The 18,129-nt window shown below is 34.3% G+C and overlaps 1 protein-coding gene across 1 annotated transcript; it reads right to left on the bottom strand.

The window, feature by feature from the left end:
- Positions 1-835: 835 nt before the first annotated feature.
- Positions 836-18,125, bottom strand: LOC134260183 (alpha-L-fucosidase-like; the record flags this gene model as incomplete). Its single annotated transcript, XM_062742768.1, has 8 exons — positions 836-1,541; positions 5,817-5,987; positions 6,923-7,055; positions 7,204-7,301; positions 10,660-10,793; positions 11,597-11,727; positions 12,114-12,220; positions 17,902-18,125. Coding segments are annotated over 8 exons (1,254 nt in total), but the record flags the coding sequence as incomplete, so codon positions are not given.
- Positions 18,126-18,129: the final 4 nt, after the last annotated feature.

Raw genomic sequence — 18,129 nt, forward strand, 5'->3', positions numbered from 1 at the left:
ATGTACCAACAATAATGGCAAATAAATCTTAATAAAGCAAAACAGTTTGAAGCTATTTCATAATCTAAGGATGAAGTATGTATACACTGCAACAGATTGAAGTTTGCATCATCAGTTAACAAGATGTACTAAGAGAGCTAGTTCTTGACAACATATTGGCTAATTTCCAAAAAGGTATGTACATCACATGCAATCTAATTAAAATTAGATGTTCCAAATAGCGGTAGCAGATTCGGATCATCTAATTTTAATTAGATTGCGTCACATGCAGCAATATTAACTACCATAATAATTGTTTATGTACTTTATGTATCTATTATTTACTTTAACTAACATTTACAAAAGTGTATGTATACATATAAATAAAAAAAACATATTAAGGCCAAAAAAAATTAATCAATAGTTTCTCAGGCACCGCCGCATCAGTTCAAAAACAGCCGCATTGATCAATTTTATTGACATACTGAAAAGGGAAATAACTCAATTTTCTATTTTTCCAAGTTGAAAAAGAAAATCGAGTTATTCCCCTTTTCATAAATGCTAAGAAAGACGTTTTTATTAGAAAAACAATATATTTCTTCTAAATCTAAAGTATTTTATCAGTTAACTTTTAAATAAATGTTTGGAATAACATTATTTAATGTTGAATACATATTATAACTAATTTCAGAGAACAAAACTTAAGAATAAGTAGATATTATCATTTTACTGCACAAATGACTTACAAAAAAAGGTATAAAACCTGCTTCCAAAAAAAAAAAAAAAATGCCTGCCGCATTGAATTTTGAACTTTTTGGCCTGAGAAACTATTAATTAATTTTTTTTGGCCTAAATGTCCAGAATGTTTTGTTTTGGACTAATTTATCCATTCCGGACTTTTTTATAGGAGATTACTCCTTATACAATGTCCACTTTAGTAGTGTGAGAGATATATAACAAATATTGCACAACATACTTTAAATTAATGATATATACCTCTATGTACATTACATGTAAATGAAACAATAAGAAGATATTTGTATATAGATACAAAAATATATTTAATACATTGACAAAATATATACGTATAATCTTGTGAAATGCAGAAAGACACTTGTAAAATACAGAAAAATACACTAACCTAAGGAAATGTTCATTAGACCCTCAAGCTAAGATATTAAATACCTTATCTATTAGGATTTTTTGTTAAATACCCTCAGAAATAAAAAAAAAGAAAAATTGCATCATAAAAAGGTAAATAACTGCATTATCACACGTGTTATCACAATGTTTCCTTAGTATATTTCTAATTCTGAACCCCCAGCATTCTAAATGCCCAGGCATACTTGCATGGCATTTTGCCATCAGTAAACACAGGAAGTTGAATGGTTATCCCTCCTTGGGCCTCTGGTGTGAATTTGATCTGCTGTTGGTACCCCAGCAGGTAAATGACCCCCGTGTTGTCTAACTTTGGTGCCCCGAGCCGGAGCATGCCATTGGTCGGCCAGTCCAGAACTATGGCGTAGACAGCGGTAGTACTGCTTATCTTCTGTTTTGTGTACCTGTGGTGTACCAGAAATATTAGGTTTAAAGGTAAGTATGGAATATATTCAAAACAAGCAAATTCAAAGAATTGTGGTCCCCTGTTTTCAGTGTCTTAGTAGATGGGATGCAGTTATTTATGGCATATTGTGTCAAATACGAAGACCCTTTCAAATATCATCCAAAAGTAATCAACAAAGTTTTTTTTTTTGAAAAATAAGTCATCAAACATGAAGATCAAGGGGTTAGAAAACATATAGCATGCTCAGAAACATCTTGTTGCAAGTAATGCTTATGTCAAATATGAAACCTCTATCTCATCTTCTCTAGGAAAAATTATGAAGAAAAGGTAGGTTAAAGTTCAAGGTCGCCAGGGTTAAATTCAAAGTATACAAAGAAAGGTCTTCACAGGTAATACATGTGTAATATGTTCATCATATCTTTCTCTTTCAAAAGTTATGACAAATTAAAGGTAAGGTGGATATTTTAATTTGAAAAAATATATCAAACTTCAAGGTTAAGGTCACAAGGTTAAAAATTCAAAGTATATTTGGAAAAGACTTGTCACAAGTAATGTACATGTCAATCATGAAAACCCATCTCTTCTCATTCAAAAGTTATGAACAATATTAAAGTTTTTGTGACAGATGGATAGACTGATGAACAAATGACATTTAATGTCTCCTTGCTATAAAATTTGCAAAAGCTTGGTACAATAATAAAATGAAGAAATGTCACAGCAAAGTTTATAAAATGTTTTACTTTGGTGATCTAGGAATTAACTCAATTTTACTTCTTTCTTGATCAGAATGAGATGCATCATTTAAGGGGGCCGACTATAGTTTTATTGTGTGAAAACTACAATAGCGAAACTCTTCATTTTTACAACATATATAGATTACATTAACTTCAGTGTACATGCAAAGTTTGGGGGAAATCTATCATCCAGGTATTTTTGAGGGACCGTCTCAAAATACAGGTACATTTACTATAGGATTATATAGGAAAATGCCAATTTTTAGCACTCTAAAGCAAATTATACAAATACTACAATAGACATTTTGTTCAAACTATAATATTTGATGAGTAATACTATATTATACAATATATGTAAGAAACACAAAATTCTACCGTCTTGTTACCAGAGGGGGCATCTCAAAATGCAAAGATTTAGCAAATTTTACTATTTCTATAGAGTATTACAAAATATGACGTACACAATGGATTCACATGAAAACATAATAAAAATATTGGAGATATTCTCAAATTTCTATGTTTTAAATTTCAAAAGCGTATGTTTATTACTTTTTCTTTAATAATATTTTTATTACCCCTTTCTTTAAGAACTACAGATTATCATAACGTCAAAAACACACTGCAACGACGTCAACCTACCTATCAATTGCAAAATCGGTTAAAAAACCAGTTAAATCAAATTGTAATTACATTTTTATACCTATATTTTCTTAATTTTGTTTAATTTTAATAATTAAGCGAAAAAAGTTGCATTAAAACAGTAAATACGCTTCGTTTTACTATGATGCGCGAAATATTGCGCAATGGAAACTATAGTCGTCCCCCTTAAATCTGTAAAAATCAACAATTAATCATTTCACAATGTCTGTTTTTATGCCCCCCCCCCTAAACAAATTGTGACAAAATCTTTGTTTGGGTACCAACATATTTGACCTCTGACCCTGGCCTTGACCCAATTTTGAAAGAATTTACCCAACTTTAACCTTGTCCATAACTTTTGAACAGTTTATGCTTGGGTTTTCATACTGTAGATCACTAAATTTTCGCGACACCTTATTTTCGCGAGATAGTCATTGACTCTTTATTAGCGAGACATAATTTTCACGAATTGTTGTTTTTCCTCTATATAATCGTAAGGAATACTTTTAAATGCGAGAATGAAATTTTCACTGGCTCATTGTCTCGCATAATTACGCGAAAATAAAGTTCTCGCGAATAAAACGTGATTTACAGTACTTCACTTGTATATTCATTGTGAAGAGACCTTTTTACAACCTTTAAATTTGACCTTTGAGTTTGACCTACATGTAAAAATCTTTAACCTTGTCCATAACCTTTTTAATAGTTACTGCTTGGTTATAATAGACTACTTTTTATATTCATGGTTGAATTTTTAGATGTTATCAACAATTATTTAAAGGTTTATAGACAGGGCCATTCTATACATAGAGTGAAACTAGTTCTTTAACAATAATATTATTATGACAAAGCATAAAAATTATTTTCCATTGCATGTGTTAAATATGTTAAAATAAAATACCCGGTAAATAAGAAATTGAGATGCACTAATTAATAAACAAGCACCAGTAAATATCTATTACAAATTACCAATTATTATATCTATATAACATGCATGGAAGAAATGTGAATAAAATGAGAAGCCTAAAATTATTGAATGGTTAATAACTGTCTGAAATAATGAGAAGAAATGTTGCTGCAATGTTTATTTTCTGGGTCACTGGATTACTTCAGCACTCCCTGAAACACGAATGTCCAGGCCCACTGACACGGCAGCTCCTCAGTGGGGATTTGGGGGATCTCTAACAGAACCCCCTGTGGGTGTAGGGTGGTAAAGTTCACTGGCTTGTCTTCATGGCCCACTAGATATACAGTGGTCCACTCCGCTGTCTTAGGAACTCCGAGGTGAATAGTTTTATTGGTGGGCCAGTCTAGAAATATTGCGTACAACATTTGCTCCATGCTTATTTTTACAGCTGTATACCTGTTTGAGGAAAAATATCTCCCATCACCAGCTTAAAATGGGAAAGAATTTTTATTCAGAATCTAGATCAAAATCTGTTTGAAATATTAATAAATTGTTGGGTATTTTTTGTCCTAAAATCATGAACTTAAAAAATTTGTGATTGTTAATGTTCTCTAAAATCCAGTACAATATTTTTAGTAAAATGTGTGTTTTAACCCTTCATATTCGACAGCATAATGTTTTTTTAAAAAGCAGAAAATACACTAGAACAAGTAAAACAAGAGGCCCATGGGCCACATCGCTCACCTGAGAAGCTTTGACCATTCTGTTCTTTACCAGATTTCCCCCTTGTTATACATATTGCGACCCCATCCTACCCCAGTGATCATAATTTAGACATTTGAAATCTACACTACCTCAGGATGCTTCCATGTGCATATAAGTTTCAGCTTTTCTGGCCCAGTGGTTCTCGAGAAGAAGATTTTCATAGATTTTCCTATATATTTCTATGTAAAACTATGATTCCCCATTGTGGCCCAGCCCTACCCCCGGGGGTCATGATTTGAATAAATCAATATCTTCACTAACCCAGGATGCTTCGATATAAGTTTCAGCTTTTTCGGCCCAGTGGTTCTTGAGAAGAAGATTTTCAAAGATTTTTCCTATATATTCCTATGTAAAACTTTGATTCCCCATTCTGGCCCCGCCCTACACCCGGCAGGGGTCTCGATTTGAACAATTTAGAATCTACACTACCCCTGGATGCTTTCACATACGTTTCAGCTTTTCTGGCCCAGTGGTTCTTGAGAAGAAGATTTTTCCTATATATTTCTGTGTAAAATTTTGATTCCCCATTGTGGCCCCGTCCTACCCCCGGGGGTCATGATTTGAACAATTTAGAATTTACACTACTGAACGATGCTTCCACATAAGTTTCAGCTATTCTGGCCCAGTGGTTCATGAAAAGAAGATTTTCAAAGATTTTTCCTATATATTTCCATATAAAACTTTGATTCTCCAATGTGGCCCCACCCTTCCTCCGGGGGTTATGGTTTGAACAATTTAAAATCTACACTACCCCAGGATACTCCCACATAAGTTTCAGCTTTCCTGGCCCTGTGGTTCTTGAGAAGAAGATTTTTAAATGACCCCACCCTATTTTCGTCTTTTCTTGATTATCTCCCCTTGTGAGGGGACTTGGCTCTTCATTTTAACAATTTAAATTTCCCTTCACCCAAATATGCTTTGTACCAAGTTTGGACAAAATTGGCCCAGCAGTTCTTGAGAAGTCGAAAATGTGAAAAGTTTACAGACGGACAGACAGACGGACAGACAGCTAGACAGCTAGACGGACGGCGGACAAAATGTGATCAGAAAAGCTCACTTGAGCCTTCAGCTCAGATGAGCTAAAAAACTAAATCACACAAAGCAAAGCACACTTGTTAACAACATGCAACCTTGGATGCAGTAATGTTAAAAATTATCTAACCTAATGAATATTCAGAAAGTCCTATGAAGCTATGCTATAACCCTGCAATAACCAATCATACTGTACCAGACATTGGGAGTAATGGTATCATTCTGGTACGTCCAAGGGTGAGTTCCATAAATAGCCTCAGAGTTGACCTTCAGCCAATGTCCCATTTCTCTCAGCCTCTCCTCAAACACCGGTATAATCTTACCGTCACTGGTGGGACCCACGTTAACCAGAATGTTTCCCCCGCAGCTGAAAAGGAGAGCAGACTGGTTAATTAAACAATAAAATGCTTTCTTTGTTATTACTGGAATTAACGGAAGCAGCTGTTGCAGAAAAAATACATAACCCGCGTAAGCGGGTTATGTAAATTTTTTCTGCAATAGCTGTGACCGTTAATTCCAGTAATAACAAACAAAGAAAGACATTTTATTGTTTATATTTATATCTGTTTAAATAATCATTTAAAGAAGGATTGAAAAGTTTAATTATTGTATTAATTATGCGAACGTCTTTATACGTTTCATTGATGGAACAGCCATTGATCTAGAAATCTGTACAGGCGATATGCCTAATGTAGTTCATGCAGTGATTAACGCGATGGGTTTTCTTTAAGAAATAAAGGAGAAAATATTCAGTGGATGTCAATATTAGCTGGTTAACATGGTATAGGAGACATCAGTAAGGGGGGGCCATTTTGTTGTAAAGGGGCATTAGCATGAAAGGGACTTTTACTTGAATAGGAATAATTTTACTGGCAAAATGTTTGTCTTTGTGTTCAATATCTTAAAGCAATATGAGCTGCATGTTTGACATCGGAAAAAAATGTTGCAAATTTGTAATTAACTATTTCAATGACAGAAAAATAGAACATTTATAAACTTCTGTTGCTCATATTTGCTATTAAAGAACTTTTTATACACATTGATTTAAGCAAAATTGAATTATTGTCGTCGTGTACAATAATGATTTCTTATATAAAACTGTATATTCAGTTGTACAGAAATGTTTCTTCTGAAACATTTTTAAACTTTATTTTGGTTTCATTGATCATAAGGGTTTAGATTACATACAGATTAATCATAATGACACTTTTTACCCGCAAAATAAAATTCTCAAAAATGCAGCTCATATCTGCTTTGACCTTCACCTCTGACTTAAAGACTCAAGGTGATTTATTTATATACCTGACTGTTTCCACCAGTGTTCCAATGAGCTCATCCGTGGTCAGAAATTCTGACAGCTTTGTGTTTCTACGGTAACCCCAAGATTGCTTATCAATTGTCATGGCATTTTCCCATTTTCTCTTTTGCAACTTTCCTGTTTATGTAAAGAAAACGTTTTTAAATAACAAGAAACCTCAAATAACTTCAGATGTTTTTTCTTAAAAAAGATTTGATGTTAGGACAACAATGTACATATCTAAAATAATCTCCACTATTACATAATTTAATCTAACATGTCTTACCTGGGTTATACCTGTCTGAGCAGGTGAGGAATCCTCCATGTTTGCACATGACCCCTTGACCCCATCGATCATTGGTCACGACATTTTCTCTCACAGGACTGCAATAAAAAAAGAAAATCTATATTAGAATACACATACAGAATCAAATACATGCATGTATCATAAGTTCATTGCATTTTCTCAGTAAAAAATATTTTTTCTTTAATTTTGACTGTGTATCTGAACCAGAAGTCTCTGTCGAGACTGTAGCTCTACTGGTTTATACTTAAAACAAAGGAAGAGAAAAGTAGCAGTTGGGACTTGAGACTTTAAAACAGCAATAAGTAAAAAAAATGATCCTTGCCACTCATCAAAATAAAAACCTACGCACAGAATTATGTATCTTAGTATAGTCTACTTGTGTGCCAAGTTATATTGAAATCGGACCAAAAGTGTAGGAGGAGTAGCATTTTGAAAGAATTTCACAGAAATTTCTATTTTTAGTAACCTTGACAACACCGTTCATTGAAAGCAAAAACCGATGCACAGAATTATGTATCTTAGTGCAGTCTACTTGTGTGCCAAGTTATATTAAAATCAGACCAAAATTGTAGGAGGAGTAGCATTTTGAAAGACTTTCACAGAAATTTCTATTTTTAGTAACCACGGCAACACCGTTCATCAAAATCAAAAACCGATAAATAGAATTATGTATCTTAGTGTAGTCTACTTGTGTGCCAAGTTATATTGAAATCGATCCAAAACTGTAGGAGGAGTAGCATTTTGAAAGAATTTTACAGAAATTTCTATTTTTAGTAACCATGGCAACACCATTCATCGAAATCAAAAACCGATGCATAGAATTATGTATCTTAGTGTAGTCTACTTGTGTGCCAAGTTATATGGAAATCAGACCAAAACTGTAGGAGGAGTAGCATTTTGAAAAATTGTTTACAGACAGGCAGACAGACGGACGGACGGACGCATTACTATCGCATAAGCTCTTCTGGTCTCTGACCAGTAGAGCTAAAAATGAATCTATTAATTTAATATAAAATTTACCTGTGAAAAAGTTTACACGACACAATCTTTCCGCTTATGTACAAAATACTGAACTCTCAATTAACAGTCATTAAGACTTGTTTGGACACAATTCTGATCTGATTTATTCTGGCCTATCATTGTACAGCCAGGCTATGAAGTGTGTGGATATTCTGATCTATCATTGTACAGCCAGGCTATGAAGTGTGTGGATATTCTGACCTATCATTGTACAGCCAGGCTATGAAGTGTGTGGATATTCTGGCCTATCATTGTACAGCCAGGCTATGAAGTGTGTGGATATTCTGACCTATCATTGTACAGCCAGGCTATGAAGTGTGTGGATATTCTGACCTATCATTGTACAGCCAGGCTATGAAGTGTGTGGATATTCTAACCTATCATTGTACAGCCAGGCTATGAAGTGTGTGGATATTCTGGCCTATCATTGTACAGCCAGGCTATGAAGTGTGTGGATATTCTGACCTATCATTGTACAGCCAGGCTATGAAGTGTGTGGATATTCTGACCTATCATTGTACAGCCAGGCTATGAAGTGTGTGGATATTCTGACCTATCATTGTACAGCCAGGCTATGAAGTTTGTGGATATTCTGACCTATCATTGTACAGCCAGGCTATGAAGTGTGTGGATATTCTGGCCTATCATTGTACAGCCAGGCTATGAAGTGTGTGGATATTCTGACCTATCATTGTACAGCCAGGCTATGAAGTGTGTGGATATTCTGACCTATCATTGTACAGCCAGGCTATGAAGTGTGTGGATATTCTGGCCTATCATTGTACAGCCAGGCTATGAAGTGTGTGGATATTCTGACCTATCATTGTACAGCCAGGCTATGAAGTGTGTGGATATTCTGACCTATCATTGTACAGCCAGGCTATGAAGTGTGTGGATATTCTAACCTATCATTGTACAGCCAGGCTATGAAGTGTGTGGATATTCTGGCCTATCATTGTACAGCCAGGCTATGAAGTGTGTGGATATTCTGACCTATCATTGTACAGCCAGGCTATGAAGTGTGTGGATATTCTGACCTATCATTGTACAGCCAGGCTATGAAGTGTGTGGATATTCTGACCTATCATTGTACAGCCAGGCTATGAAGTTTGTGGATATTCTGACCTATCATTGTACAGCCAGGCTATGAAGTGTGTGGATATTCTGGCCTATCATTGTACAGCCAGGCTATGAAGTGTGTGGATATTCTGACCTATCATTGTACAGCCAGGCTATGAAGTGTGTGGATATTCTGACCTATCATTGTACAGCCAGGCTATGAAGTGTGTGGATATTCTAACCTATCATTGTACAGCCAGGCTATGAAGTGTGTGGATATTCTGACCTATTATTGTACAGCCAGGCTATGAAGTGTGTGGATATTCTGACCTATTATTGTACAGCCAGGCTATGAAGTTTGTGGATATTCTAACCTATCATTGTACAGCCAGGCTAAAAAGTTTGTGTGGATAATCTGACCTATCATTATACAGCCAGGCTATAAAGTTTGTGTGGATATTCTGACCTATCATTGTACAGCCAGGCTATGAAGTTTGTGGATATTCTGACCTATCATTGTACAGCCAGGCTAATAAAGTTTGTGGATATTCTGGCCTATCATTGTACAGCCAGGCTATGAAGTGTGTGGATATTCTGACCTATCATTGTACAGCCAGGCTATGAAGTGTGTGGATATTCTGACCTATCATTGTACAGCCAGGCTATGAAGTGTGTGGATATTCTAACCTATCATTGTACAGCCAGGCTATGAAGTGTGTGGATATTCTGACCTATCATTGTACAGCCAGGCTATGAAGTTTGTGGATATTCTAACCTATCATTGTACAGCCAGGCTAAAAAGTTTGTGTGGATACTCTGACCTATCATTATACAGCCAGGCTATAAAGTTTGTGTGGATATTCTGACCTATCATTGTACAGCCAGGCTATGAAGTTTGTGGATATTCTAACCTATCATTGTACAACCATGCTAATAAAGTTTGTGGATATTCTAACCTATCATTGTACAACCATGCTAATAAAGTTTGTGGATATTCTAACCTATCATTGTATAACCATGCTAATAAAGTTTGTGGATATTCTGACCTATCATTGTATAACCATGCTATGAAGTGTGTGGATATTCTAACCTATCATTGTACAGACAGGCTATAAAGTTTGTGGATATTCTAACCTATCATTGTACAGCCAGGCTATGAAGTGTGTGGATATTCTGACCTATCGTTGTACAGCCAGGCTATAAAGTTTGTGGATATTCTGACCTATCGTTGTACAGCCAGGCTATAAAGTTTGTGGATATTCTGACCTATCATTGTACAGCCAGGCTATGAAGTTTGTTTGGATATTCTGACCTATCATTGTACAGGCAGGCTATGAAGTGTGTGGATATTCTAACCTATCGTTGTACAGCCAGGCTATGAAGTTTGTAGAATTCCAGTAAGTATCTGGTGCTTCCCAGTCTCCGTCGGACCAGATCACGTCCGGTTTGTACCGGTTCACAATCTCGTACAGCTCCGGCATTGTTTTACTCTAAATATATAAAAATGGTTGTTAAAAAACAGATTGAAACCTGCTGCATGAAACTTGAAAAAACTAAACTTCCATTTTACCCGGTACCAATTATCCTTACAAATACTGGTGTTTGAGATGGTAACTACATGTAATACTAGTGTAGAGAAGAATACTGTATTACATATTACACTCGGCGGTGTATTTTTTTAGCGCTTTTGGCGGAAAGGTACTTCCGCTAATATAAGTACATCGCTAAATGTCTTAAACATTGATAAATGAATAAGAACATGAAGAAATGCGCTAAATCAAATCTACGTTAACTTGATGAAAAATCACTTTCCGCTAAATATAATACATTTAAAGTATACTAAAAACCAATTTTTATTCATGTGCGAGAAATATCCATGAGCTTTTCGACCTGCTTTACTCACAAATATCAATATCCACAAAAACTTTATTTTGCTTCGTATTTATAGAGAATGTTTCCTCAGCAAAAACTAATTTTTGTGAATTGATTTCAAACTGATGAATTGCAAAAAAAAGATGATATGAATACTGAAAAGATTCTTTTTTCCATGGGTTGATAATTCTGTGTTATATCTATTTCCGTTTAATTTGCAAGTACTGTAGAAAATTATGCACATTTCTTAGACTTTCACTATATGCCATTTACGTATATTAAGTATGATGGGATGAAAATCCCCGGAAAGTTTGTGACCATGAACTTAGTGTTAATTAATACATGTACCACAAGGAAATAAGTACTTCTACAGTAATTGTTGGTTTACGATAAACTTAAAGGACTTTTTCTTGCCTCCTACCTCCACAAACTTCTGAGTCTGCCACTTGTTGGCCTTGTCCTGGAGATACTGAGGATGAAACCATTCAAACAGGGAATGATAAAGGCCGAAAAACAGATCCGTTTGGTTTCTGATGGCTGTTGCAAGCTCTCCTGTAAATATATATGTAAATGTGTATATTCTTTTTCACAAATGAAGTGTATGCTTCAGTTATCATTGTTATAAAAAGCACTCAATATTTCTCTAAAGGATATAAAACAAAACTTATTTCCAAAGCATGCTGAGTATTACTGATAATGCAGGGTTTTTTTATGAATAGGTAGTTCATATAAAGCTAATCACAAACAAAATTTTACACAAACAACATTTACTCAAAATGTCATTTGCTTTTAAACCCTTTGAAATCATATTCAACTTTATGCTTTCATGTAAGTTGCATTTTAATCAGAATACTCAAAGTACAATGTACAACATTTATTCTGCAAAAAAAAAAAATGATATCATGTAATATGGTTTTCTAAGATCAAACTTCCATTACCCACAAGATCTCTGGCTGGGCCGACATCGTTAGAGTTCCAGTTAAATGAGAACATTGACGGCCAATTGGTGAACCCTTCATGATGTTTGCTTGTCAAAACAACATATCTAAAAAGATGTCAAAAGAAATAATGCATAAAACATGTAAAACTTTTGAAGTGCAAACAAAATTGAGCACAGGAATTTATGTGTATAATGCTTCCAATTACAAAAAGAGAAAATACATGTACACATGTAGAATATATTGTTCAGCATGAACTTTCTGACTACTTAGCACAATTGAATTGAATTGAATTGAAATATCTTGTCTATAAGTTGAAACAATCTTTTATTTTTTAATGATTACATGTCCTGAATTTATCAATTTTCAATCGGTTAAATGCAATATGCCACAAATAGTGTAAAAGATTTCATTTTTACTGGGTCTATATTAGCTGTAAAGCACTTTCATTCAAAATCAATAAAGCTTATAAATGTCTCCATAATTTCTTTTGTTAAGATTGTCATGTGTTACTGATTTAATATCATGTGATGTCTACAAAGTCAACACAGATTTAATTTTTCTTAGGTCAATGGTCTTCACACATCAAGTAGCTTCCTTAGTCATCTCTACCAAATAGTGATTTCAAAATTTTATGCCTGTATTTAAAAATGTTAATCATCTTGTCCCATATAGCATAAAAAGAGGCACATGGGCCATATCGCTCACCTGAGCACATCGGCTAAGAAAAAGGACAAAGCATGCTTACTTGAGGGTGCCTCCATATTGATATAGCATATAGCTTTGCTGTTCTTGAGAAAAGGTTTTTTTTTTAATTCTTCCTATATATTACTTTGTAAAAATTTGATCCCCCATTGTTACCCCTCCATACCAGAAGAGGTCATGATTTGAACAAATTTATATCTTTATTACATAAGGATGCTTATCATGCTTATATGTCAAGATGACTAAACATATATAATTTTTCTGTTCCTGAGAAGATTTTCCCCTTTTTTCTTATGTAAAACTTTGATCCTTCTTTGTGGCCCCACTAACCCTCAGGGGGCTATGATTTGAACAAACATAAATCTACACAACCAGAGGATGCTTCCTTATAAATATCACTAATCATGACTTTGCTATTCTTGAGAAGAAGATTGATAAAATTTTTTTCTACATATTTCCATGTAAAACTTTGATCCCTAAGTGTAGCCCCATCCTACCCTTGGGGGACATGATTTGCACAAACTTGAATCAACACCAAATACCTGTGGACAATTTACTTAAGTTTTATCTTTTTTGGCCCAGTGTTTCTTGAGGAGAAGATTTTCAAAGATTTTTCCTATATATTCCACAATCCTATGTAAAACTTTGCTGGTCATTGTGGCCCCATCCTACCTTGGAGGTCATGATTTGAACAAACCTGAATCTACATCATGTATGGATAACTCCACATAAGTTTCATCTTTCTTGGCTCAGTGATTCTTGAGAGGAAGATTTTTAAATGATACCATTAGTTTGTCACTAATTTGTTATTATCCACCCTAGCTTGAACAATTTTGAATCCCCTTCACTTAAGGATACTCTGTGTCAAGTTTGGTTAAAATGGACCCAGTTACTGAGTAGTTCTTGAAAAGAAGATGAAAATGTGAAAAGTTTACAATGACGACAAAGGAGATTATTATCCTTCAGAATTATACAGTCAATCTGATTGGTTTAGAGCAGGTCACTTGCAGGGAGACAACTCGTGATGTCTCCCTCACGTGCAGGGTGACAACTGTTATCTTCCTTCAGATGACAATGAAATAGTACAAGTGAGCATGCTGGGTCACAACTGTGTTGTTGCCTTTTGAATGAAAATACAGTGGTTTTAGCGAGATGACTCATATTTTTAATTTAACAATTGTTAAATATGCAGGATCAGAAAACAATAAATTCCAATGATGACGTCAAAGTTGTCTGTTGACATATTTTGAAAGTGGAATCTGAGCAGAGTAGGAGAACACAAGAGGTTTAATTACTATTTTCTACTCCATCTAATTGATTATTTAGATTCTTCAGAATAATAAAACGATTATGGACATTTTAGAAGGGAGACATCTTCAATTATCAGGTCTGAGTAGGGTTGTCACCCTCGGGTGCAAGCACCTTCGGGTGACAAACCTACTCAGACCTGATAATTAATTGGTGATATCTCCCTTCTAAACAGTCCATAATTGTATATTACAACAGACAAACTTTAATCAGAAAAGCTCACTTGAGCCTTTGGCTGAGGCAGGTGAGCTAAAATCTCATTCACAAGTTGTTTTTTTTTTGTTGAAGCTGCATGCTTTTTCTCCATGTTTCTTTAAAAAATGCCATGTCAAAACTACATTATTAAGATTCAAACATGCCTTCGGCATCGGGTGACATAACACTCCAGGGCTTTCCTGTCACCTCGGGGCAAATATTCTGGTATGTCACCCTCGAAGCCATGTGATATATGTATAATATCACTGTAGCACTAGGGAAATTAATCAGTTGAACATGTAGTTTTGACTGTCTTTTTTAATAAATATAGATCAAAATGTGGAACTTCTTATCTAAATTATTAAATGGAAGAATATAACAAACATGCTTATCATGATGCTTATAAGTCATCTTGGTGGTGAAATTCATCTTACTCTTAAAAGTGAGCAACACTTTGTGTCGCATGTCACTGCGGGCTCTGACTATAGGCTTAACTGGTCAATAAGAAACTTCAGACTTTTACACATTCATTCAACAGAATTTTTTCCACAGTAACTTTGGACCCACAAAGATTCGCTTGTTAAAGCTATGTTTTCATGAGAAAATGAACAATAAAAGTTAAATTTAAAAAATTGCCTTGATTTAACAGTTGAATGAATATACATTATAATATTGCAGGTACATTACTAAATAGTTAACATGTGGGTAAATTTTAAGGACGTTTGATCCTGAGATTTTGAGCGTATTTTGGTCAGGTCCTTTATTTACAAAATTCTGCATCATTTTTAAGTTCTTACATTAAATTTGAATTCTACAGTGCAAATTAACTATATTCAATGAAAAAACCGCGATTAAATTCCATTCAAGTAGAATTAAGCTCGGGACTATATTTTATGGCGGAAGGATTTTTAGACGAAAATGATCAATTTTTCCATTTTGAACTTAACAGTACTGTTAATTTTGGATTCCTATTTTTCCATCCTGGTTGCGCGCAAAACTGTTTTTTTGCAGTGAAATGTGTTATGCTGGTTCTGAAATATCTATTTAATTATTTCTAGTGTTGGCAACGAGTACCCGGTTAACCGGTTAACCGTCGAACGATGCGAGTATCGGTTAGTAAAACTGCTATTCGGTTACTCGGATAAAAATACATTTTTCATAGTAAATACGTCTAAAATGATTTTTTATGCGATTTGTAAATGTATATTGGCACATTTCCCTAAATTAATTACCGTTAATTACTGTTAGGCTTGCTCTACTGGTTTACAATTGGGATCGATTTGTTTTGATTGGTTTTCACAGCGTATATAATTGATGGCTTTGATTACCAGGGGGGTACATGTTTTGAAAACCTGAGTTATAATTACCTAAATAGACCTGTGATAGTTAGAGGAAGTTACTTTCACAAGATGCCGCCTCAAACATCTAAAGCGTGGATATATATTTTTTTAAAAACCGACTGAATCGAAATCTGTCAAATGCAAATTATGTGAATCGGAGTTGTCATATACGGGTGGAACTACAATATGCTAAATCACCTTAGATTGAAACATAATTCGGAAACCAGTGACTTGCAGGAAACTCCACAAAAACAACCAGCAATTACAGGGTCATGTGTTGATTATTTTTTTTTCTTAAACGAAAACAAATTGAATGTTTCGAGTGACATTTAAAATCAATAGTGTTCGAAGATGTTGTGTTTTTTTTTAAGTTTGTATTTGTAAATAAATTAAAACTCATATACAATGTACGTTGCATTCGTGGATTATTTTTCCCAATAAGTAAAAGGATGAGGTTAATAATACATACGGAAACTATAGCAAAAAAATCATCCGAGTAACCGGGTACTCGATCGGAAGATTAAGCGAGTAACCGGTTACTAAAAATCGTCCGATTTGCCAACACTAATTATTTCTTATGAATTCTATCAACAAAGTGTGACAAATATAGTAAATATATTCTAAAAACCCAGAAAAAATTGAGCCAATTTTAACGTAAAATTGACACTTTTTTAGTAATATCCAAAACTTTACATCATATACTCCCACTTTTGATGTTCTTTTCTTAATATTCAAGATAAATTTGACCTATTGCTTAAAATCAGAAAAAGTTTAAATCTTTCAAACAATTTTCTTGCTTATTAAATTTTCAATGCCAGAAAATTCACTTTTTATCAGTGCAGAAAGGTCAAATAATTGATTATGCGAAGCAATTTGAAACTTTTTCTTAGTCACAATTTTTAAGTGTCTTTTTTTAAACAAACTTAGAGTTCATTTTGTTTCATGCTTTAATCATGTTAATTGGATAAAAATATTGGAAGGAAAACATCCAAAATTTTCATCTTAATTAAGACACAAATTTCAGTGCAAAAAGGTCATATTAAATGTACTGTAGCACAAAAAGAAGCGTATTAACCCCCATTTTTTGATTTGAATTTTAATCAAGTCCAGCACAATACCCCAATAAAGGTATATAGCTTGATAAAGCTATATAGCTTTATCAAGGTATTTAAAATACCTTGATCAAGGTATTTTATGTAATGAAAATTCAAAAAAATTCTTTAAAAATTAAATACCGAAAGTCGAGTTCTGAGTTTTTGTCAGTGTGTCTACTCGTGCATGAAAAACACTCTGGTATCAAAAGGAAAGCATAAAATAACGTCTCCTCACACGACACGTTTTTCTACTGATTTGTTTGAGTTTGAGTTCTTTACATGCATGGGTGAATTTACTGACAACAACTCAGAACTCGACTTTCAGTAATTAATTTTTAAAGAATTTTTTTGAATTTTCATTACGTCATAAAATACCTTCATCAAGGTATTTTAAATACCTTGATAAAGCTATATAGCTTTATCAAGCTATATACCTTTATCGGGGTATTGTGCTGGACCTGTTAATTTAGATAGAATGTTCTATCGTTAAAATGATATTGTCCTACAGACCCAGTTTAACGATAGAATTCGTTCCGTGTATTCGTAATGTAGCAGAAAGAAACACGGGCGATAACTCGCATAGTGCATTTACTAGGAACAATCTAGAGAGTTCCGAATGTAGTAATTTGAATCGAGAGAAAAACGTTGAGAAAATTAATTGGATTTTCGTATTTATATGGATTATTTTATGGGATAAAAGGCATAAGCAATCTCAAAAAGGTTTGTTTTGATTATTTTGGTAGTTATTCCCAGTGCAAATCATTTTATATTCTTCAAAATCGTTTCGGAGCAGATCCGCTCCGATTTGCTACATTGCAAGTATATGGGACGTATTCTAACTGTGGTGAGGGCCTGTACCGAGACACAGTTAGATTATTCTAACTACTGTTAATTAAGCTATGTATGTAGAAACTAAAAATACATTTGGCAAAAAAAGTTTAAGACTTTAAATATTAGGATCGAATGTCGTTAAAAAAATATTTCATTAAAATCATCACTGTTCAGTCATCGGATAGGTAATGCAACTTACAATGACGTCATGTAACGTCAGAGTATCAACCGTCAACATAGTGTGCACTGTGATATTGTGCAGTTGTGTAACTATGTGGATTGTAAACCAAGTTAATTATTGATTTTATTCCTTACTGTGCCCCTGAAGCCTGGAAAATCTCTGCCCATTCTGAAGCATTGAAGAATTCAGCTCTAAAATCCTTTGCGAAATCTGCATATGTGAAGTCGGGAGGGTAGTTCGCTTTCATAAATTCTACTGCGCTGTTGGTTTTGACCCCCTCCCAGTCCCACCAGAACCACTCCGACTCAAAACTCGGGACAGAAAATACTCCCCAGTGAATGAATATACCAACTTTTGCCGCG

Source organism: Saccostrea cucullata, unplaced genomic scaffold, assembly GCF_032062105.1.
Source record: "Saccostrea cucullata isolate Sc308-1 unplaced genomic scaffold, CSIRO_AGI_Scuc_v1 ctg2201, whole genome shotgun sequence".
NCBI lineage: Eukaryota > Metazoa > Mollusca > Bivalvia > Ostreida > Ostreidae > Saccostrea > Saccostrea cuccullata.